Source organism: Ptychodera flava, chromosome 2 (genome assembly GCF_041260155.1).
Source record: "Ptychodera flava strain L36383 chromosome 2, AS_Pfla_20210202, whole genome shotgun sequence".
NCBI lineage: Eukaryota > Metazoa > Hemichordata > Enteropneusta > Ptychoderidae > Ptychodera > Ptychodera flava.
In genome coordinates this window covers 13,945,611-13,969,943 of record NC_091929.1, presented here as the reverse complement: position 1 = coordinate 13,969,943, position 24,333 = coordinate 13,945,611, and the positions used below count along the sequence as shown (strand labels likewise).

At 36.9% G+C, this 24,333-nt stretch overlaps 1 protein-coding gene across 1 annotated transcript; it reads left to right on the top strand.

The window, feature by feature from the left end:
* The first annotated feature begins 9,255 nt into the window (after positions 1-9,255).
* LOC139115272 (NACHT, LRR and PYD domains-containing protein 1 homolog) lies at positions 9,256-18,626 on the top strand. The gene is made up of 4 exons (XM_070677282.1): positions 9,256-9,711; positions 11,276-11,503; positions 11,897-11,974; positions 12,540-18,626. Exons 1-4 carry the CDS (start codon positions 9,390-9,392, stop codon positions 14,534-14,536), a joined length of 2,625 nt encoding a protein of 874 aa, XP_070533383.1. The 5' UTR covers positions 9,256-9,389; the 3' UTR covers positions 14,537-18,626.
* The last annotated feature ends 5,707 nt before the right edge of the window (positions 18,627-24,333 follow it).

Below are 24,333 nucleotides of genomic sequence, written 5' to 3'. Positions count from 1 at the left end.
CATTGTTTACAATTTCGGAAATTCTACCCTTTGTGATGCATCAGGGTATTTTAATGCAGGACTCCGTAGAGCTAACACCTAGTTCGCCCATTTGCCTTATGGCCACATTCCAAACGACAAGAAGGCAGCATTCAGAATCTGCTTTACAATAAAGGTCATTGACAGTCAACATACCAACAGAATGATTTGTCTATATCTTCACAATCAGCTACGCTGTTACTTTCTGGCGTAAATGTAAGGCTTATAGTATTGTAGGCGTACAAATTCCACGATCAGAAGTATGTCCAGCACCCATATTCCATGCATCGGAAACTATATCCAAATGAAATGTCTCTGTATTGGCAGGCCTAACGGGAGTTTTTCAGCGCCGCGCCCGCAGTTCATGACAAGAATGTCATGAAAGGTTACACAGCGTTCCTAGTTCCAACTATGAAGAGCACAGTGATGAATAATAATGACTTGCGTCGCGTTTATGACCGGTTCAGAGAGCCTGCAGGCGCATGTTGTGCTTTCCTACCAGTCTTCGGTAAAAATGAGGCTATCTTGGGTTGAGACAGCTGGTGCTTTTGACGATATGGACATCAAAAGACGTTATGAACTGTATATCGTTAAGTAACACTGTAACCAACACAAAGTTGCTGTGTACTGAATATGAATATGTATGAATTACATGAATAATTAATAAAGACGCCATCTTAACTATGTTGCAGGTTACATCTAGTAGCTTGTTCTGAATACGTGACAACTCGAAATCGCATTGAAACCTTGTGGCTTGTAGTGTTCTGGCCTATGGGTACAACTGCGAATGTTACTTGAACTGGATATTGACCAAAGTTTGCTTCATTTGTGTATTTTAAATCATCTATTGGACTAAATAGTTTTTAAGTAATTTATCAGACTACTTGGCTCTAAGACTGCAAATTTTAATTTATTCAAAAGCAAGTTATCATCTAGTTCATTTTCGTCATTTTCACAAACAAGAACCTTCAATTTTATTTTTTATATTACTTCTATTGACTATTGCCAATTGGTAATAATATCAAGAAACCTGCAAACAAATTTAAACTAACCGTTTACAAGTTAATATTCATTGTGTGATAGGGTATCTTAATGTCTGCGGGTTTCTCAAATTTCCTTGAAGTTGGTGTTGAACCTAACAATACCCTTGCCCTGTTAATGCACTTTGGGAAATTCAGATGTCGGTCAGAGGTCGCGAGTACAGCCGAAGGTTCAGGATTCGAGTACATTTGGATACCTTTCCAAGTACAAAATAATGTCGGAAATTTTAATTTCTATCACAAATATTCATAATCATAAACTTATTAATAACTGGGCGTTATTACAGGGCGTGAATTTTGCATAAATACAGATGATCATTCAGAATTCAAATATACAGTTGAGTACTTTTGTAAGTATAAAATAACAGCAGAATCAAATTTTATCAACAATATCCATAGTCGTAAATTTATTAATTGGTTTCCACTTTTGTTATGACACATAACGCTTTATGACGCTAAGACTTGTTTGTATCTGATACGAGTTTAATGAAAGAATGTCACTAAGAAAGGTTCCGTGATCAGTGTGACTGGGAATATAGGATTGGGCAGCCCGCCGATCTACTTTAGTGAAAAGGGGTAGACATACCTTGCTTGGTGGTTTGCCAAAAGTAACCATACAGTGCATGGTGTTCAACAACGTCATCAGAATTCATTTCAACATATTTGGAAATTGTTTACTAATGTTGACAATCTAATCTAAGGCAAACCGGAAGCCGTGTTTCTGGCATAGCGCTCTACTTCGCTGGCCTTACACTGAAAATAGCGCGCAATAACGGAAGAGTCGCGTCGGCTATTATAAGAACAGCGGTCAATTTTACGCCATGTTAGGTAGCCCTGTTCATAACAAAAGACAACTCGTCTCATCGCCATGCTGCACCCCGACATGATATTCAGCAAGTACCAACGAGTCAGTATAAGTGTGATAACATCAAAATTAAATGTCCTTTGTCCAAACAACGTTTTACAATTTTCGTTTCTTTTAATATTTAACGTATGAGGATATTTACTTTTGCTTTCTCAGATTCTACGAAATCTCACGCAGTACGACATAACCTACAACAAAAGCTTAAGCATGTTAACAAGGGTCAGCGTTGTTGGCATACAAACTGTGTATGACTTTGTTATGTTACTCTTACGAAGTTGAGCAAAGTGTGACGTCCACAGATGACCAGGAGCGTTTAATGAAATCTAGCCCCAATAATTGTAGCCCACCGGCCATGCGCCGGCTTTTTTCTGTCGTGTTGGCTGTATAGCAATGGGCCGGTTACACAGACAATACATAAGAAAACGCTGGCGCACAGCCCGTGGGCTACAATTCTTGAGCTAACTGAAACCTTTGACCACAACTCAAGGACAGTTCTCTGGCATTTACCACAATTACCATTGAAACCTGGAGCTCAGGTCAATCCTTTGTGATTATGTAGGTCATGCGTGTCTCTGTGTAAATAGCGTCTTCGGAATAATTCTGATCGCCGAATATGTGGAATTTCCATCGACACAAGAGAGACACAAGAGAGAAAAAAACTAAAAAATATTACAAGAGCAATTCGAAACGATAAAGCACAAAGCAGTCCATGACAAGTATGTACTGCAACAATGAAAATCAAAAGTTGTACTCATCAAAAAGACTAAACAGTTCTCGCATTAAGGATCTCAAGATAACACACATAAAGAAAAGGCCTTCTGGTCATGGGCCTTTTTTACTTTACTGTGAGTTTGAATTATCTTCTCGTTTAACGCTAAGTTTTATACAACTTATCTATTCTATTACTTCGGTTGTGATAATAATGATAAAAATATAATGGTACATATGTTCGAAAAGTTGTCACTTCAGCGTGCTTAACTTATTTTATACTTCAAATTAATTCACAAATCCTTGATCGACATACCAAACGTATCATTTTCAAGTCTAATACAACCATTTACAATTTTGTTGCTAGGTCATATAATCTTTCATTCAATACTATAAGCAAGGAAACCTTCATGGATGGATTTCACATGACTAATTTTAGAATACATGTCTGTATTAAAATGAATCTTTATATGACCTCTAGACAGTGATGTGACGATGGGAAATATTGATTACAGTTATTAAAGGGACATTAGCTGTAGCTTTTGACTATTTGTTTTTCACTATTCTGTTTCAATGTATCAACAACAGAATTTTACTATATCCGATCATCATGACCAATTCCCAGTGTCCTGCTTGCCAACACGTCCTGTATATGTGAAATGACCATTGTTATTGTTGATAAATGTATTCTAGTCCGGACCTGAATACAAAAATTAAATAATAACAAAGCAGATTATACTCATAAAGGGTATATTTATGAGCTAAATATTAGGAATTTCTCAATGGTTAAGGGATTCAAACCAGAAACTGCAGAAGATACACAGAACAAACACATTTTTTAAAATGACCAAAGTTACAGCTAATGGATCTTTAACTTTGCAAACAGAGCTTCATCATAAAGTGGCAGTGAAAATATTCTCGATAATGGCACAGGTATGTCATATCATAGAAAAACGTCCTACAACGGTGACTGTACATTTACATTTTTATGGTTCCTTGGTTTTCATGGGCAATAATAATATCATTTTTGAGTTTACAACTGGGGTTTTTTTTTGCCCCCCCCCTCCGTTTTGCTTTAAAGTTCATGTCATCTATACTCACTTGAGTGAGTAAAACAACTGAAAATCTAAACAAACAATTTAGAAGACTGGCGTTAGTCCTCACATTTAAAAATTGATGACATGCTAAGCTGTTAGAATACATGTTCTAACAACGACCCTAGGTCTTGATGCAAAACCGCACGGGTTTTTAAGAATTTCGTCTTTCTCAGACGATGTAAGAATGTCGTCTCACTGTTAGTTTTCCGAACGAGTTGCTGCCGACGTACACCATTCCAAATTTTTAACATTCCCAAGCATTTGCGTGACTCTACGAACGTTAAGCCTCCATCGATGCGGTATTACGCGATTGAGTTCACGCTGAAAATCGCGTAGTTTTAAACCATCATAATTTGCTATTTCTGATATCAGTGAAATCTCTTTCGTGAACTGCCTTCTGGGAGATTTTAGGAATTCGGCGCGTAGGTACCGCACATATAGGACGGAGAAGTCAATGTAATCTTCTGCGGTGCGATTTTGATGAATGTACGAGGACTCTGAGATCGGTATGCCTGTATCCTCAGATATTTTGCTGTACTCAACAATTTGATTTTGATCGTCTTTACATTTTGAGTACCACGATATATTTTCCTTTATAATTACAGAGCAGGGATTTGAAGTGTTCAGAAGAGGTTTGAATAAATCCAAAATGTTCGGCAAACCGAAATAGTCGCACAAATTGGACGTAGAAATACGATCGAATCTCACCTGTGCAGGGTCAATCTTTTTGTTAAGTTTGAAACAATCACAGAGTAGCATTCGTAATGACATGTGACCGCTTCTGACATGCAGAGCAAATTTCTCAATCATGTGAGAGATATAATTGGAATACATGACTGATAAATTCGGAACATCACAGAAAGATTTTGCATCTACGTAATCCCATCCTGTGAAGGGAAGTGTATCCGCTGGAATCGTGTAAACAAGTGGTTCTCTTTTATACCACTCCGGGAGGATATCATTGATAGTTTTTAAATGAGGAAACTGTTGTCTGAACGAAGGGATTTTCTTTATATGCCTGGTTGGATCGTCACAAAGCAGTGTTATATTTTGAAACACGGCTTGAGATTGGTTTGGATTTGATGCTGACATTAAAATACCACCTTTCCAGAATTCTCGCAGTGACTTCTGGTGACGTTGTGGAACACTGTTAAGATAACTAATCCAGTCTTTTTCAACTTCAAACCCGCAAGAATGGACCGTCTGTCTCTGCTTTAGTATATGCTGTCGTGGGCCACCTGTTTTCGACAGTTTTAACCACTGTGACCAAAGTTTCTTCATTTTATCTAAGTCTGCATCTGATACAATCAAAGCCCTTCGTGTTTCCTTCATCAGATTATGACTACTAATATGTACCAGTTCTTCAAGTCGACATTCAAGATGCTCACAAATGTCAATGGTAAAACATAGAGAGTACCAAATTTGAACCAAATCTTGGGCAACGGTTTTCACATCACGTGACCTACATATCATATAGATAAAAAGAACATTTCGAGCTAATACATGGACGTCGATGTCGTTAAGATAGAAGTCAACTCGACCGTTAAAGTCATCAGGTAACGATGCCCCTGTCTTGATAACGTATCTAAGATCCCCAACTCCGGATAACAGCAAGCATAACTTCTCAGGGCGACAACCAATGCTGAACTCATTTTGTGTTAATTTCAAAAGATCTATAGCAGGTGTATTGCCCCAGTAACAGACATTAACAAAAGTGTCCGGTTTTTCGTCTCTGTTGTACAGCAAACTGAAAAAATCCGTTTCCAAACACTTAACAGTATTACGTATCTTCTGCTCTTCTTCTAAGCAGTCCCGTTTGTGGTTCCTCCAGGCTCTCCTCTGACACTCTCTTCCACAGTACCATGCACTTAAACAAGCTGAACACTGTTTGGCGCTTTGTGTTACCTTCTTGCAAACGTGGCACTTCTTGTTTTTACTCGCATGGAAACATTCAATATACAAAAATGAAGCATGTCACTAGGTGAGCTGTCGATAAATCCTGGCGGTGATCATATTTAGTAGAAAATCATCAAATATGTAATCAAGGAGGATAAAGCTTAATATATAAAACAAATCCATGTTTGTTGGCTTTGCTTTATTATCACTAGCAAAGTATTTATGATGGAGAGTACAATATTCCCTTTGACATGTTAGATTAGCAACCACAAACACTTATTCACTGTTTCTATTTGCAAACACATAAATTGGTTATTGAAGTGTTAATTATGGTAAATAGATTTTTGTTTCAAGTAACCCTGTTTAAAAACTTTCTTTTTAGCCATTGCAACGTAGCTTAAAAATATTTGGAAAATTTCAGGTTGTGCAAACAAATTTCCAATGAAGAATAAGAGGCTATAACAACGCAGTTCTTCGTTTTAATTTAAAGACTGTCTCCTTACCTTATGTCTATATTTGTCATCAGACAGGCACATATGTCCACAGTACAGGCCAAACTCACAATCGGGACACTTCAGCTGTCCGGGCTGACCACAGCGCCAGCATTCACCGATAGCAGCATCCATTCCAATCTAATCCAAGAGAAAGTTACCTGTGCAGTTAATGAAGTATGCTCCTCGAAATTAAAACTTTTGCTTAAACCTATTTCTAGGACACTTCTGAACGTTCTCTTTCAAAATCAATGATAATAATTAGTGGTTACCGTGCATATATTTTGGTACCAGATAAACATATTTTTTGAAAATTTACTGACATTTAAACTTCAAAATGGCCGTCGTCCCTGTGTGAAGTATAAGGGAAAAATAAGTTTTTCGATTTTCAATAAACAAAGACGGTAAAATTGTCTTGGTCCAAGAGCTTTAAAATAAGCCCCCACAAGCGGTAGATCAGAAAAGCATGGTAAAAAGTTGAGAGTGTGAATATCTGTAACGGAGACGCATACTACCTCAAGTACCATACAAATACCGTTTTGTTAGAGTAACGGTGTTCTTGCACAGTGGGAAAAAAAGAGTGTAATACTTAAAAAAGAAAACAGCTGTAACAATTTTGATATGTTCGCTATTTATGCTCTGTTGGAAAGATGAGCGTTCGTATTTTCCTACCAAAAGTATGTTAAGACTCAAAATGCTCGCTAATGCAGTGCATTGTGTACAGAATGCATTGTCATCGTTGAATTTGATTTTCAGTCGTCAAAAATAACATATCGCACATTTCTCACATGCAGGCTGTAATCAGTGAACACTCAGCAACTCGACGTGCATTTGGGACTAGCAAAAGAAACCGGCTTTTACTGGCCGACAATAAGCGTTGAAATTATTAAAAAGTTGCAGTAAATTTTATGTCTTTGAACTTTTCAAATAAATTCAGATTTGACAGATCGCCATGTTCATATCTGTTTGCATTTTAGTAATACAAAATTCACGTCTACGTTAAAAGTAGTCATCGCAGTTTTAACAACATAACTTTAACAATGAAAGAGATTGCATTAGACAAAAAGCCTTATCTCGATTTTGGGAGTAATGTACAGGTTGGTTAATGTAGTTTCCGGCGAAGACGAGACAGGTCCAATGAAGTCGAAAATATCGGTATCGATGATAGAATGCGACAGTTTTCAAAAAGGCGAGCCAGTAAATATACAGGTAAATATAACAGCAGATAAAGCTGTTACATTATTTCTTCGGGTGCAGTTTTCTTTGAAGTTTTACTCAAATGCTCGATGTTAGTGATTTCCTGAACCGGGTTGATACCTCTTACAAGAAAATTTGTTCCGAAAATGATTAAGCGTGTCTTTAAAATTTGTTTTCTATATCGTTTCCAGGTACTCGGTGGAGGGAAAAGGTCACGAAGAGTGATTCTTTCGCAAACACAAAGTGTGCTGGTTTGCAACTATCTAAAGACAGACAGCTATCCTCACATGACGTGAAGAGGTTCCCCTAAAGCTGTCTGTCCGGACAACATCACTGAGCCGCGAGTTTTACTTTTTCAAATAAAGCAAGTTGACAAATTGTTTTTGTTGGTACCATCCGAGATTTCGTCAGAAACAAACAAACCGAAAGAGAATAGTTCCTTCTATACCTTTGTCGTAAAGTGAACAAAGATTTAAGTCGTCAATAAAGTGAACCTCGGACCACAGTAAACTGAATGTGATAAAATCTTGACCCCGTAAATGAGATACAATCAACGATGAATCTATTATTTGGCGAAGTAGGTTCACCCATGTACGTAACTTTTTCTTCCATGGTTACACAGAAATTATAACGATCCACAGGCTCTAGTGGGCTGGATAGACTGCTAGATAGGTCGATTTTCTACTCGATCTATCTTTCCTGTACTCGACCTGTTAGGTTGCAATGGCGTGTACAGGATCGATAAATCGATCAGAAAATCATCCGATGTAGCAGACTACACACCCAGCCCACTGGTGCCTTTCGATCATGTATGTCGCTGCAGGGAAAATGTAAAAGGACATGAAAAGCCGAATACTTGCAGTCACCACCCTGGCAAATCTTACCTTGTTGGGACGAAAATGCGACACGGAAAGGCGGAATACAATGTAGCGCCTTGTTTATACAGTCAGCGTTGCCAGGTACATTCACTCGAAGACGTTAAACTAAGAGTGGATGATGCAATACACTAATGCCGATGAAAGAATATGTAAATGTAAACTCAAGTGACCGATGTCATGAAGAGTTGTATCATACGGTTACTATGAAGCGCGCCCTCAGGTATCTTCCAATATATTTTGATTTCTCCTTCTCTCGGTATACAACGCGACAACCGCTTAACGTTTGTGTGTGTGCCTGTTTGGACGTTACCTAAAAAAACAACTAATGAGCTAAATTTAACCTTTATGGGTCCCATACGGCTTACCGAGATCTTGATCTTTCTGTGTCTTCGGAATCCAGAAGTTTATAAAACATCTCAGCTTTTAAAATATCTGCAACATGGACACACAAAAAATTAAAACAAACATCGAAAGATTCCTATAACACAATTTGGTGTTAGAAAAAATGCATTGTCAAAATTTATTCAGATAAAAGTACGATAACAACTTGTAGAAGAAAATTTGTCACGTGCTTTACACGATTTCAAGACGTGTAATATTAGAAAAGTCAATATACCGTTACCTTAAGACGAATTTGTTTTCTGGGAGAAATAAATTGTGTTAAAACTATTTTAATGTCAAAAGCTTTCAAAATCTGACATTCCTTATCTGTCAGTTTTTTAACTGAAGCCAGGGAAGTAAGGATATTGTATTTCAAGCTCTCTTTTAGTATAATTCATCCGATTGCTTTGAAAGTATTATATATACTTTTATAGATATAGTAAAACAGCAATCTCCTAATTAAATAATAGCACGATGTCGCCAGATATGAAAATAGTTTATCGACGTTTCCTTGTAATGTGATGTCATTGATGTAAATTAACTAAATTTTTCCCTTCCGTGGAGATTGCTGAAAAAAAGCTTGGATGTTTCCTGCGCACTTGCGTGCAAATACATATTAACTGCGCAGCATTGAATGGCCTGGGTTCAAGTAGGACCAGGTGCCTGATACCTCCCAGGGTTCTGTTTGTAAGACTTCTTGTGACCATGGAGCTAGCTCCATGTTGTGGCGCAGTCAAAATTGGATCGTTCTCTGTTGCTATTCAAAGACATGTTTCACTTGGCCGTAAAATGACACAATTTCGTGAAAACCTGTCAATATGTCGCGGATCAATCCTCTACGTTGGTTGTACAACTCTCTATCAGAACAATTGTCTGAAGATGACGAAAGGTCTTTGCGAAACCTGTTGCGCGGCGATCAGGTGAAAATTCGTGATCTGGAAAGCCTGAAAAGCCCAGCTGAGATTTTCATTAACCTAGAGGAGTCTGGTCATATATCGATCACAGACTTAGAACTCCTCAAAGAGTTGTTAGAAGCGATCAAACGACTTCCCTTAGTCACTCAAGTTGAAAAGGTCGAGAGAGAGTTGCAGGGATGCCAACTTGAACGCGGAAGCAATGAAGAGAAAGTCAAAAGCATAGGTGAGTTTGCTCAAAGCGAAGCTCTTTGGCGGTGTTTTGATCATGAATGATACCAATTTACCCCAAAATGTATTCTGTCATTGCCGTACAACATCAGAAGCTTGATTCCTTCTAGTAAAGTAATGTTAAATTAGAGAAATGACATTACCTTTGTATTGTATGTATGTATGTACGTATGTGTGAATGTATGTCCGTCCACATCAAAAACTACAAAACCGCAGTACCTATCATCTTAGTATTCTGTGTACAGGTGCACCCAGGGGTGGAAATGTGATTTGTTCAAATTTACATATCAGTGTCAAAATATGCAAATGAGGTGAAAAAGGAAAATCCAGCAAATTGCTAAAACTCTGTAACCACAGGCCAGATGTGGTTGAAACTTGGCATGTGGGTTCTTTATGGTGACTTAGGTGAGATTTGTTTAAATTTTGGTGAAAATTTTATAGTTGTATTTGAGGGCATTTTTTTCCCTTTTTCGGTAAACAAATCACCTTCTCTGAAACTTATCATTCTGTTGCTTTAAAGCTTATTATGCATGATCCTAGGGTTAGCTTCTGTTAGATTTGTTCGAATTGTGTTAATATCATAATGTTTGTATTTCCGGGCAATTTTTTCCAATGTTGGTCAAAAAATCATTTTCTCCAAAAAAGCTTGTTAGATTGCTTTGAAACTTGATTTTCTTGATTCTAGGGTTGTCTTCTGTCTGATTTGTTAAAATTGTGGTGAAAGTTTTATATTTGAATTTGGGGCAATTTGCTCCCGTTAGGTAAAAAATCATTTTCTCTGAATTAACTATTCTGATTGCTTTGAAACTTGGTATGCATGTACCTAGAGGCAACCTTAGTTGAATGTCTTAAAATTGTGGTGAAATTTTCATATTTGTATTTTTGGGGCAATTTTTCCCATTTTTGGTCAAAAAATAATTTTCTCTGAAATTGCTCATCCGATTGCTTTGGAACTTGGTATGCATGTTCCTAGAGTAAACTTAGTTAAGTATACTCACTCTGGCCGGCCACATCGAACCAAATGTGAGCCAAGTGTCATTGACTCTATGTCTTAAGAAACGTCAACAGTTGTGTGTTTGCTTACAGCCACCGGTATTTGAAATGCCAAGATTTGTCAGTAGCAATTCAAATTACTCACTTGATTTATTGAGGTCATATTTGCTTTCATCTGTACCAACTTTTAGAGATATTTTGGTTGTTAGTTGCTGGAACGAATTACCGCTCCTTTTCTGTCATATTGAACAATGCACACTCCAGCTAAAATGCATTCAGTAGCTGAGGTCACGACACCTTGTCAGATAAGTGACAGTTTACAAACACGAACTACACACCAGAAAATACCTTGAAAAGTTCATTCAACTAAACAGATTAATAAAACCATAAGAGCTAAAAGTCAGTAACCGTTCTGATGAACAGGGAGCTACATATGGTCTGGCTGGTGGCTTGAACCAAATGGTTTAGCTACGATATTGCATGTAAAGCCAAGGAACGTCAGCTTTTCACGAAATTTAGAGATATTCTATTGAAACGCATCTTTTAAATTGTGGTATTCAAAACAGATTGTCTCGGTGCAGAAGGTGGTGGTGTTAATGCTAGCAGTGCAGTAGATGTAGCAGAAACACAAAGGGAGATGTTGAACGTGATACAAGATCCTGATGGCTACACTACGAGCCTTCAGCACCATTTGGACAAACATTACTTGTACAGTTCACAATCTTCCCTCGACACAGGGTTGCAGAGACAAATATCTGTGCAAGAACACAAATCATCAACTGAGAATAAGGAAGGTACGGAAAATTCAGCTATTACCTTTATCATCACAAAATATGTCGCTGTCAGTATGTCTTGTCTTGCCTTGCAGTGAAATGAACTTTCGAATTCGTGTAACCATTGTCCCTCTTTCGACATTCAATTCTATCCCTATCCACTCACTAAAATATTTAAATGAATGAACGAATGAGTTTTTTCATCCATTCATTCATTCAACAGTTCATTCATTCATTCATTCATTCATTTACCCATTCATGCACCCATTGCATTCATTCTTGCACAAATGAAATAACAAATGTTTCTTTGTGTATTTTAGTCAACGACATGTAAATTCATTATGTAACCATAATGTTACTTATTACTGATTAATGGTACGTTTCCGTTTAATTTTTAATCGTCTTTCACTGTAGATTTACCACAAGATGCAAAATATGACCAAATCAAGAACAGCGCCGCTTCAACCTCTTCAAAATCAACGCATGATGAAGGTATGTCGTACACCTGCAGAGTATAAATCACGTATCGGGAAAAGTGAGGGTCCCTTTGTCTCGGGGCGTGCCCCTTTTCTGAATTTCCTGTTAATCTCTTGATGGTAAAGGCTTATTTAGTAATATTCTAACTTAAAAGTAAACTTTTTATTTAAGGACTTGGAAGATTTTCGCCCAAAAGCACATTTTTTGATTTAAAGAGAACCGTTTTATCGTATATCTTTTTAGAAGCCGTGTTTTAGCATGAAGATAAAATTATCAGAGATATCACCACGAAATGACCTTATACATGGCAATTTTTACTTCAGATGTTGAAAAACATGTTACTCATATCTCGTCAGAAGTAAATATTACAAAAAAGGAAAACGAAGCACACTCCTTTGAGCAGGCACTGTCTATTCCTGAAGGCTTTGATCGTATGCACATCTTTTCCGAGGAAACACTAGCTTTTGCAGACGCTTTTATCTAAGCAATAGTTTCGAAACAAAGTCAATTTTACATAATATTTATACTTGCAATAAATTGCACACCTTTTTCCTATTATTGACATCTTGCCATATTTCAGATGTTATCCTGAAATGTCAGGAAAAGCTGCGAAAGGAATACAAAAGGTTATCGCACATACTTCCACTTCCATGGTTAGACGGAGCAGATAGCAGACTGAAGCTCGAAGATATCTATACACAACTGGACTTGCAAGACAGTGACGGTACAATCGTACAACGGAAAGACATATTTTCATGTAGTGGTGACGACGAGAATCCAAAACGAATACTAATTGAAGGTGATCCGGGGTATGGCAAATCAACGTTTTGTAAAATGATAGCCTACGATTGGGCTAAAAGCAAAACAGAATATTTGCGTAATTTTAAATTACTTTTTCTATCAGAGTTCAAAGATATTCAGCAATATCACAGTGAAAATAATGAAAAACAGAGTCTTAAAGACTTTATTTTTGATTTGGTGCTGAGAGATGTTAAGGAAAAGCAGACGCTCTGGAGTTTTATTGACAATAACCAATTACAAGTTTGTTTTATTTTCGATGGTCTCGATGAAGTTTCTTCGAATAATCTTCCAGTATACTTCAAGCGAATGGTGCAGCAAAAGTGGCCATTATTGCCAGATTGCCATGTCATTGTGACATCTCGAATAATTAGAGATGTCGACTCTGGGCATTTGTATGATGGTACATTTTCAATTAAGGGCTTTGATGAAGTAAAGGCAGAATTGTTCGTAAAGAGCTATCTGGGATGCCACACTGGCAAAGTTCAGAAAATTAGCAATGCCGAAAGGTTTTTACAAGAATTAGGGGGATCTCGTTCAAGACTGATTTTATACCGTCTTATGCAAAGCCCATTGAATACTTTAATGTTGTGTGAGATTTGGAAACAGAACAAGGAATTGCCACACTTCATTACAGAAATATATAAAGCGATCGTAGAATACACGGTCAAACGGTACTGTAAAAACACAAGAGAATATCGTACGTTTAACGATACAGAAATAAAACAAACCTTACTTTTTCTCGGCAAAAAATCATATGAGGGTTTATTATCAGAAAGGGGTCAGGTTTTGCTGAGTGACAATGAAATTAAAAGCCAGCCTTATATCCTACAATTAGGATTCCTTTCCAAGCCATCAACGTCATTGCAGGGATATTCATTTATGCATTTGATATATCAGGAATATTTTGCTGCTTTGTATATAGCTGATCTTTGTTCAACTAACCATTCAAAGTTTGCAGACATTATCGATGTATCCGTATTCCTTAATCGGAAATGTAGTAATATCACTCTCGTATTCGTGGCCGGATTGCTCAAAGATAAACAAAGTAAAATGTTTGAGGTATGGTACCGTAAAATAGGTAGAACTGTTAATGCCTTTGATCCCATTCTTATCTTACAAGAAACCGGTTTTGTTACGGCAGAGATTATCAGTTTGTGTGCCAAAGTTTTACCGTGTTCACTGGACATAGACATCACGATGCTAGAAAGTCCTCACAACAAATGCAGGTTGGAAATCATCAAACTTTTGTTGCAATGTTCAGACATTCGTTCAGATAGAGTAATTATTAATGTGTCTGCGTCAAATTCAAATGCATGCGAAATATACAGCGCTTGTCGTGTTTGTTTAAAAGCAAACTCGAAGAAAATTGAAGTCCGACTAAAGATAGATTGTGACCTTAGTAAGTGCGCTATCAAACACTTTTTAAACGATATAGTGTTTGCTAGCGATCCATATACCGATGATATTGCAAATTTGCATATTCGTAACCATAAGGATATCGATATTCTTCATAGTATACAAGATATACTTGATGTGTTTTCGAAGATAAATGCTAAAACACATGTAATTAGCGGCCTACCCTTCCGTCTAAAGTTGATCGATGCTGTACTTATGAAGCTGAATGACGCACGTTCATTACATTCAGTCAGGCTTGTATTCGGCGAACAGAAGAAGATCTTTATTTTCGAATACTTAACTCACATGTACTGCAGATTGCATCGAAAGTCGGAAAATTCAATATTTGCTGCAACATTGAAGACGTTGACTTTGATTTAGTAACTTTCCAGCAGTTGTTCGAGTGCTTTACCTCAGGCACTGGCAATAGATTCGCACCGAACATCAAATTAACATGTGATTTTCGAATTGAGGGTGTACAAACTTTTGTAGAGAACATCTTAAGTAGGTTCCCGTCAGTTAATATTGATGAGTTAACATTGGAGTTGCTTATTCATTCAGAAATGGATATAAAGGAGATATCTCCTCAAATAAATGCCATCATGAAAAGAGTGTCATCCATATCTGCACGAACTCTTACAATACAGGGATTTCCTGTTGGCAATTTAGAGCTAATCGACAAGGTACATGCACATCTCATTGGCAATAAATCACTGAAGAAAATCCATGTAGCATTTACAGAGTCAAGTGAAACATACAAAGTGCATATAGACGGAAAGTTTGGAAAGTTTAATATAAGTTACGAAAATCAATTCATAGACTTTGATTTGGCCAGTTTTCATAAGATACTTTTAAAGTATGCCTCATTGAATCACACAACAGTCACTCTAAACGTTCGCTTGACTTGTGCAGGGGATGCCATTTGTATTAGTTATATACATGATATAATACGTAGGATGGAGTCAGTTCCTATTGATAGATTAGCATTTGAATTTTCAGAGTATGCAATGGAAGATCTCATGGACGTCTGCAGTCGTTTGACAGAATTAGTAGAATCCTTGTCTTTGATTTCTGCTAGAGAGCTCGTCATTGTAGGATTGCCCATAGTCAATGAAGAATTCATAGCAAATATACATAAAGTAATAGTTACTAACAAGTCATCAGGGTCAACAAGGATAGAATTCAAAGAAAAATCATTGAAAATGCGGCAGGAAAAACTTAAAATCACAGCAAAAGTAGGGTCATTGGAATCCAGTTTAAAGATGAGTGACGTGAATTTCGATTTGTCAAGATTACACAGGTTACTTTTAGTACTTGCATGTGACAGTACGGTCGTTTTTGACATAACAATAAAGTGTGATTTCAGACAGAATGATGTTGGCAGTTACGTTAAGAATCTCTTCTCCAGATTTAAATATGTTGACATAAACGAGTTGTCATTGCTCGTTTGCGGATATGCTAACTCGGACACGAAAGACGTTACGCTGTGTGTTAATAATATTATGAATGACTTTAAAGAAATTTCTGCAGAGCAACTTAATATCAGAGGATTGTCTGATGAGTACGGACAGACAAATCTTATAACACTGGTCTATCAACGTCTACATAAACACATGATAAAGAAAATCTTTATTGTTTTGTCAGTGTATCCTCCACCACAGCACTGTGAAGGGCAGGTCATTACCATTACTGCAGATTTTGGAAAGTTCAGAATCGTTTACGATTTAAGTCATTTTAAATTTGAACTCCAGAGCCTATATCAATCCCTTTCCCATAAGGCATCACTGAACAATGAGAAAGTTACTTTACGCGTCAAAATCTACTGTGACTTTAATGATAGGGCGCTCGATAGTTACATAAAAGATATATCTGTTAATATGAAAGCAGTTGAGATAACTCAGGTAACATTCAACTTTTTCAACGTCACCTCTGAAAACGCAAATCGTATTCAAAACATATTAACAAATATCGTGCGAGTAAAAATACAAAAACTTGTCCTTCTGGGAATACCATTTGATGATTTAGACGTGTTCAAAATAGTAAGTGAACCGCTAACAAAACCTATACCAAATACAGTCTGTCACTTGATGTCAAGACCGACATGCTTGTCATTTTGCAAATTAAATCTTTTGCAACACTCTAATGTCATAGCTTATTGTAAGACACGTGAAATCAAACTAATAATTTGTAACGCTAGCTGTGATCTTATAGGTTTTTATCAGAGGTTCTTGCAGATCTGTTTACCTGACGAGAGAAGTGTAAAGATTGCCGCAAACGTCAGTTATGACGGAAACGGACAGCAGGCTAATTCAGACATTCAGTACTTGTTAGCAGGAAATAAGTCCTTAAGATTCGGGCAACTATCGTTTCTTGACAGACGTAACTACAACAAACTGTCAGTTGAAAGCAGCGATACAATGAATGTGTTTAAGACCCTTATAGCACTGGATACTGAAATTATCCATTATGCAAATTGTCCTTCTATCAACTTAGAATTTGCTAAAGCTGTCCTTGATATTATGTTTCGCGGTCAGTCACCAATAGTTGTCATTTCATTTCGTGAAAGATGAACAGCTCCAGAGTACTAGACACGATAAAGAGCTTCGAAAATGATGGGCTCGAAGTACACACTTTAGAACTGACAAGTCGCCGTGTATCGGTTGTAGGTAAATACGTCAAGTCACCGATGCCAGGTAAAGTGGTCAAACTGATATTCGCAGCAGGTCATTCCTTAAACATCGACTTCCCGCGCGATGATGTCAGCCTTAGCTCTGACTCTTCTCCATTTCAAGATGATGACATTCAAGATGACGTAACTATTGCATTCCTTAACATTTGTGGTATTGATATTAAAAATTACAGTAAAACAATAAGGCAAAACCAAACCAGGGCAATGACACTTCTCCGCCAGTATGTTTCAGCACTAGGTGATCTCACAGATATTTCAATTTTAGATGGTGAAGTCTTACCGGAAGAAAACGCAGAACGCCATCTGTCAGAGATTATGACGAATGATTACCTGCAAACGATCAGTTTCAAGGGCTGTAATTTGAACAAAGTCGATAAGTTAGTTATCGATTGCATTAAGAAAACAGACAAACTTCGAAAAAATCCACTAAGAATTAGACTCTGTCATGCATTTGACTCGACAAATATCAGTATGCTGAAAGACGCATTAGAAGCAGATGGTTTTGTCCATCGTACATATTCTCTCTACTCTGTAGGAAAAAAGGCAACGGGATGGGGAGGCAAACAAGTTGAGATTATTTTGATTCCATGCAACCAGGATAATGGAACTCACGACATCAAACAGCACCCTTGATATATAAAACTGAGTTAATTTGGTGTGCTTTCAATGACAATCAGAATCGACGAAAAGATTATATGCCGTTTCAATAAAATGTTTTCGAGACCGTTGTAGCGTCTATTCGGTCGACTGTTTCTAGAGAAAGAAGAAAATTACAAAAGTAAAAATATTGTATCTTTAAATACCAGTGACATCTTTTGTTTATTTAGCAGTTTCCAAACATTCACACTTACTGTCTTTGTCCAGGATAATGAAAGGACAATTGTACACTTTCAAGAATATACTTGTTACCTCTGTCTGAACACAGTTAAAGACATGTAAAATACATTTAAAGAAAAATTTAGATTTTTGTTAGGAGCTCTTCGAATATTCATTCCAATCCCCAGTTTTCAACTTTTCTTTCATTTTGATTGTACCACAATGTCTTTGTAATAGATGATTAATGGCTGTAATAAGTAACTATTGTTGTAGGCTAATTTACAAAAATGTATTCAGTTAAAGCTCCATAACCTTTATCTTTTGGCTATTTTTTCAGAACGTTTGTTTTGTGGTTTCCCTACACTTTCTGCATTGAATCCCTAAAACTGTCATTTAATTTCAAGTATTTAGCATATCAACACAAAATATATGAGTATAATCTCCATTGTTATTGTTGAAATTGTATTCAAGTCCGGAGTAGAGTTCATTTGCAAACAATAAACAATGATCACCACACACATACAAGCTGTGTTGACAAAAGAATACTCGACATTTCAGCATGACAAACGGATTAGGATAAAACACAGCGGTTGATATACAGAAGCAGAATATTGAAAAACTTGCCACAAGTTACAGCTTATGTACCTTTTAGCCTAAATCATTTGAAATGTGACGTAGTTTTAAATTTTGAGTTATGTACATCCGTATTTAAATCTTGTGTAAACATTTTTGAAAGCTCAAAAGTGTAAATTTACCCAATTTTATGTTTGTTATGTTTTGAGCAATGTAAATGGATATTATTGCATCTGAAAAAAGAAGTTCCGGTCGAAAAGCAGATAAGTTTTTGCCGTTTGCCGTCATCTGTCTTTACATGCACACTACTTGTGAATGACGCATGGGTCGATGATTTGTGATGTTTAATTTATCCGGCATAAGATTGACAGTAAAAGTTAAAATGCACTGAAAGCAATTTTATACTTCGTGGCTTTTTTTCTATTAATTGTTTGGCTTTTAGTGCACAATGTGAGTGTTCTGTGTTCGGCACAGTGCTTTGTTAACTCATCAGCTGACTGTCTCCATGGCAAGGTCAATGAATTGTTTATGCTAGTTTGACATTCTTTACCAACAAATTTAGTCGGGGTTAAGGTGCTATCTGTCAGTTTGGTTATCGCTCACTGTATGAGATAGCTGCCAATTAACTCCGAGTGTCCACGACATGCATTTTTCCTCAGACCCTTAGCCTTTTTTAATCAGGTAATCTGGGATCAGTCAGCGATTCTAGGCAACCGAGACAAACGCGCCGACTGCCATAAAGGGATTATCAACAGCAAGATTTACCTGCTTATATAAGGACGTCTTTCATCTTTGCTGTATTATAATTATTAAGTTGTCGTTTTTCAAAGCTTGTACTTAAAGTTTGTCCTTTTCGACGATTCTATCAGGTGTTAGGTAAAAATAATTTGATGCATATTCAACTATGTCAAATTTTAAAAAATGTTTCGGCCAAATTTTTCTTCATTTACTACATACAAATGTTCCTTTTTAAATTCCTTTCCATTGACTTTGTCCTAGAAAACTACCATTGTTGGGTAATCATCTAGTGTTTAGTTTTTGAAAGGCTTAAGACCGCTCATCTGACACAAATCTCTGAACAATCCCATGTTTTCTCTTGAGGGCAACACATTCGATGGCATTCTCACGAGTTCTGACTACTATGTCAACCTCACATACACACTATTGCAGCAGCAATTAATTAACATGTATTCCACAGGGCTACTGATAACACGCTTTTACTTCGGTGAATTGTAACTAAAACAATATTAACGTTCCATGAATCTATCGAGGCACATAATAAGCCTCCATTGTGGAACATATTTGAAAAGATAAATCCTAATTTTTCTAATTCTTCCCGAACATGATAAAATTTGATAATGTCGATTGAAAATGATGCATGGACGCTTAAATAGTCCAGTCAGACACCTGTGACATGATGCAAGAAAGAGATTTAAAAATTGGTTTTCCTTGTTTTATTTCTTAAAATAGGAAGGTTTGGATTTTCAAGTGCAGGTACGTTATCAATGCCAAAAAATATAATAAGAAAAGTCACTCACCTCATTGGAAATGTATCGACTTCGGTGCTCGACGTATTCACAACTCCAAACGGCGCATCTACTCGGTGCTCCAAAATAAGCCCAAGACATAATAGTTCACACGAGAACATAGGACATCAATACTGATACATAAGTGGTATCCTCTGCATCGTGATGGCGGCAATTGCTCTACTGTAACGCCCTCCCTACAATCGTCCCTCACTTGGCAAAATCGTGTGAAGGGTTTACTCAAGATCTTACGAGAAGGAGATTGGAGATAGTGTGATACTTTCAATTAATTATTTGTATACGTTGAATGAGAACAATCGAGAACGGGATGCTCCATGGTGTTGTCTAATTTAAGAAACAATCAAAGACTCGCGGCGAAATTACCACGTGATATGCATAGTACATATGTACGTTTAGAAGAGATATATAACTTTGCAGTGAATGTACAAGACAACAGAGGTATTAGTCTGGATGGTAATACTTTCAGCAACTGAAGCTGATACACCGAGATGTAGATAGTAGCACAACTTTAGATCATTATTAAAGATGGCAACCGTAACATGCAACGGCTAAAGTTTTGATCTGAATGTCTCCCTAGTTTGCATTTAATACAAACTTATATACCTTTTCTAAATTTATATACAAAATTATCATCATCATCATCATCATCATCATTCATTGGTTATTAGGTGGGAATTTTCCCTCCAGTCTTTGATTGTTTCATAAGATTTAACAAGGTCACACCCAGGAATATCCTGTCCGCGATTGTTCTCATTGAAATTTAACCAAAAATTAATTCAAAGTATCACACTATCTCCCTCCTCCTCGTACGATCTTGAATCACCCTTCACATGCCTTGGCCACGTGATGGACGCTTCGATAAGATATCTCTAAACGGTAGGGCGTCACAGTACCACCATGGTAAATTGTTGTAGGATGGGACGCTGGCAAAGATGGAACATGGTGTTTTATTACGAGATACAGTTACCCTTTAAAACGTTGACAATAAACGAACTGAAATAAATAATGCTTAGCCTCTTTATATTCCCTATCTGTTATCTTTTCAAGTAAAGGAGGATATAATTTGTGAATCCATGTCAGTGTTCTATCTTTTGTGCTATACTCCAATTGTTAGGGGTTGATGCCCAATCCGTCCTTGAAGCTTTTTAAAGCCCCTCTATATTTTTCGGAAAGCCTACTATGACCCCTCTGGAATTCCTCCTTCACCGCAAGTAACATTTTGGTGTTCCCGTAGAAGTCTAGGTGATTTCAAACAACGATTGGATGCAATTGGTCTACATTGGGATCCAAATACAAACAAGCTTCTGCTGTTGATCTGATCCTTCATCAAATATGTGACAACGCTAAAAATAGTAGCCTATAGCAACAAACCGAGCTTGCCCCGGGTGAGTACAATGCGTAGCATGAACGTTCCTGCAGAAACATTATTCAAAGGGAGAGTATTGTAATAAGTACTATAACGCGAGGAGAAAACTATAAGCAATTGATAGAGGGATGAAAAGTAATAGCACAATCAAGGATGGTGAATAAAGTTCAACTCTGATAAAGATATATTAGTTTCTTTTCTTAAATCGATATCTGAAGTTGTAGTCTGTTACATTTTTAGGAATTTCGTTTTGCACACGAAGGCCAACAACTTCAGTACATATCCTGCCAATTTGTTTTTGAAAATAAGAAGATATCTGAGTGATATAGTTGTGAGCTACGCCCAACAGGACGGATATACACCAAAGGATGACCATGATCAGCATTGTAACGTATAATCAGGTTAAATTTTGAAAATAATCAAGTTAACAGTGTTCGCGCCTCGAAATTGAAAGACTAAACTTTCCAAAAACAAACATTTCAAAAATTCTTCAAAATCAAAATAAAAGTCTGAGGTTACGGTGCAAATTTTGATGCCAGAGAAATAAATTAGCCAACATTTACATTAATTTGAAATTAATTTAAAATGGCCGTATTATCTTTTGAGGAACATAACATTCTCGATTTCATAAAACTAAGCCGACGTAAAATCTATTAACTGTACTACATCAGTTTGAAAATGAGCCCCACATGTGCTAGGCCAAAAGAATATTGTGGTTTGATAGTCTATATACCTGTGCGCGAGATGCCTTATATACCTTAGGTAGTCTACTTGGTACTCACAGCAGCGGAAACCAAACAAAGGAATATTTGCCAGACACTATGGACTTCCTGGCTGTTCTTCAAAAAAAATAAATACTATTATAACAAACGAATAATATCCTTAGTGAAAACAAAACCTGACACAAGGGTCCTCTAACTCAACGTAAGGGTTCTGCTACTTCCGAATGAGCTGTTTTACATATTGCTGTCGAACCACACTTCAATGAAGGCGCCATTTGGTGAGTACATGTAGAACACGTTGAGTCAAAACCAAGAGACATTAACTTCAACAGAATGTTTGAAAGCCTACCAACACGTTGAGTCACAAGGAAGAGCACAAACGTTTCAAAATCGGCAAACGTTTCTATAGCTTACACAATACTTTGAGTCAGAATTATAAAACATTTTTAATAATTAATTCGTCGAAATTCCACATTTACAAGCTTACACCAACATATTGAGTCACAACCAAGAAATATCGATAACTTAAACAAAATATTCTAGAACCTAACTCTGGATCACGAGCATGAGGCATTCACAAGTTCGATAACATTTTCAAAGCCCATTACCAACACGTTATACACGATTCACCAAAGTTACCCATAGATTCAATTAAATATTAAAATAATAATATTGGATTCTAATATAGCGCACATATCCACAAGTACATGTGATCAAGGCGCTTTTTACAATTATCATTACCCCTGGTCACTGGATCTAATATGATACCACTCAACTCCCTGGGGAGCAAACAACAGATCACATGTGCAGTGATAAGCGCAGCAGAGCTAAACGCACCCAGGTACCCATCACTCCTGGGTGGGGAGAAACAATGAGAAATAAAGTGCCTTGCTCGAGGACACACACCACAGCCAGCCATGCCGGGGGCTCGAACTCGCCATCCTTTGATCGTGAGTCCACTGCTCTAGCCACAGGCCCATGATGCCTCCTAATTCTCTTATTCTAAATATTCTCTTATTCTTTCTCAAGTGAACTAATAGAAGATATTTAGTTGTATCATAAAATGTCTATTATAACATAGCTTTTGGGTACTTTCGCTGAGTAAAAGAATCTTCAGCCATTTTAACTGCAAAGTAACGTTTTATGATCATTTCGTAATATCTAGGCCTATTAGAAAATTGAGTTTTAATAGCTTATTGCACATGTAAGTCGGATTGTGTTAGTTTGACAAAAATGGCTCCCTTACATTTGCAGTACATTTGTACATAATAACAACAGATATATTCTACATGTATTTGAGGACTTAGCAAAGATTTTGTTTTCTTGAATCGCTAAATCACGTATTCTTTTTCTCTACTGCCTTACATTTAAATACACATTCCAGGATAGATATGGAATTGTGATTTACATAAATTGTTAATCATTGTCACAACTCGTATCCATTAGAATCTAAAATAACAGTAGATCTCTATACACTAATCTTCACTACCTGATCAATGTCGGCCTGTAGAGCAAAGAAACACACTATATATAAATCTGATCATTAGATATGAAACGATGGATGTATTGTGCCCAGTGTGTAAACTGCCAGTACTCAGGTGATATACATTATGAGCCGTGTGTTTATAACTATCATTAATAAAGTAAATGCAGTTTTCGAATAGCGTACTAACAAGTCTCTTCCAAATACGTACAAATGAATTTATTTATTGTACAAAGTAATCTAATGTATATCATTTTAATATAGACACTTGTTTAATGGTTTATTATTGTAATGGCGTTGCATCAAAGCGATAAGTTTGAATCAAAAAGTTTACATGAAAGAAGAAATGGTGTAGTCATCAGTTACTATAGTCGGTACAAACAGCCAAAGTTACCCGAGTTAGATCAAAAAGGAAAATATTTATTTCTCATATCTCGCTCGTCGATCTTAACTAGCCGCATCAGATCTTTTCCTTATTCACTCGAAAATCATCGGTTATATAAACGAATATTCACTTAGCTAGTGAAAATTTCTTTACTCGATGAGCTTAAAATAAGCCCAAAATCCCGCAAGTGGTGGGCAAAAGAATGTTGTAAAAGAGTCCGAATATCGATGCAATTGATGTAAAATTAAACACACCTTGCCTTTCCGCGGAGAATGACCGCAGAAAATGATCTTTGGTCACTTGTTTCCTGCGCACTGACTTGCAAATGCATATTATCTGCGCAGCATAGAATGTCCAAGGTTCAAGTAGGACCAGGTACCTGATACCTTCCAGGGTTCTGTTCGTGAGACTTCATGTGGCACAGTCAAATTGGATCACTCTGGTTGCTGTTTAAACACATGTTTTTTCCTGGTTGTAAAATGACATATTTCCGCGAAAACCACTCAAGATGTCTCGAATCAATCCTCTGCGTAGGTTGTACAACTTTCTATCCGAACGACTTTCCGAAGATGACGAAAGGTATTTGCGAAACCTGGT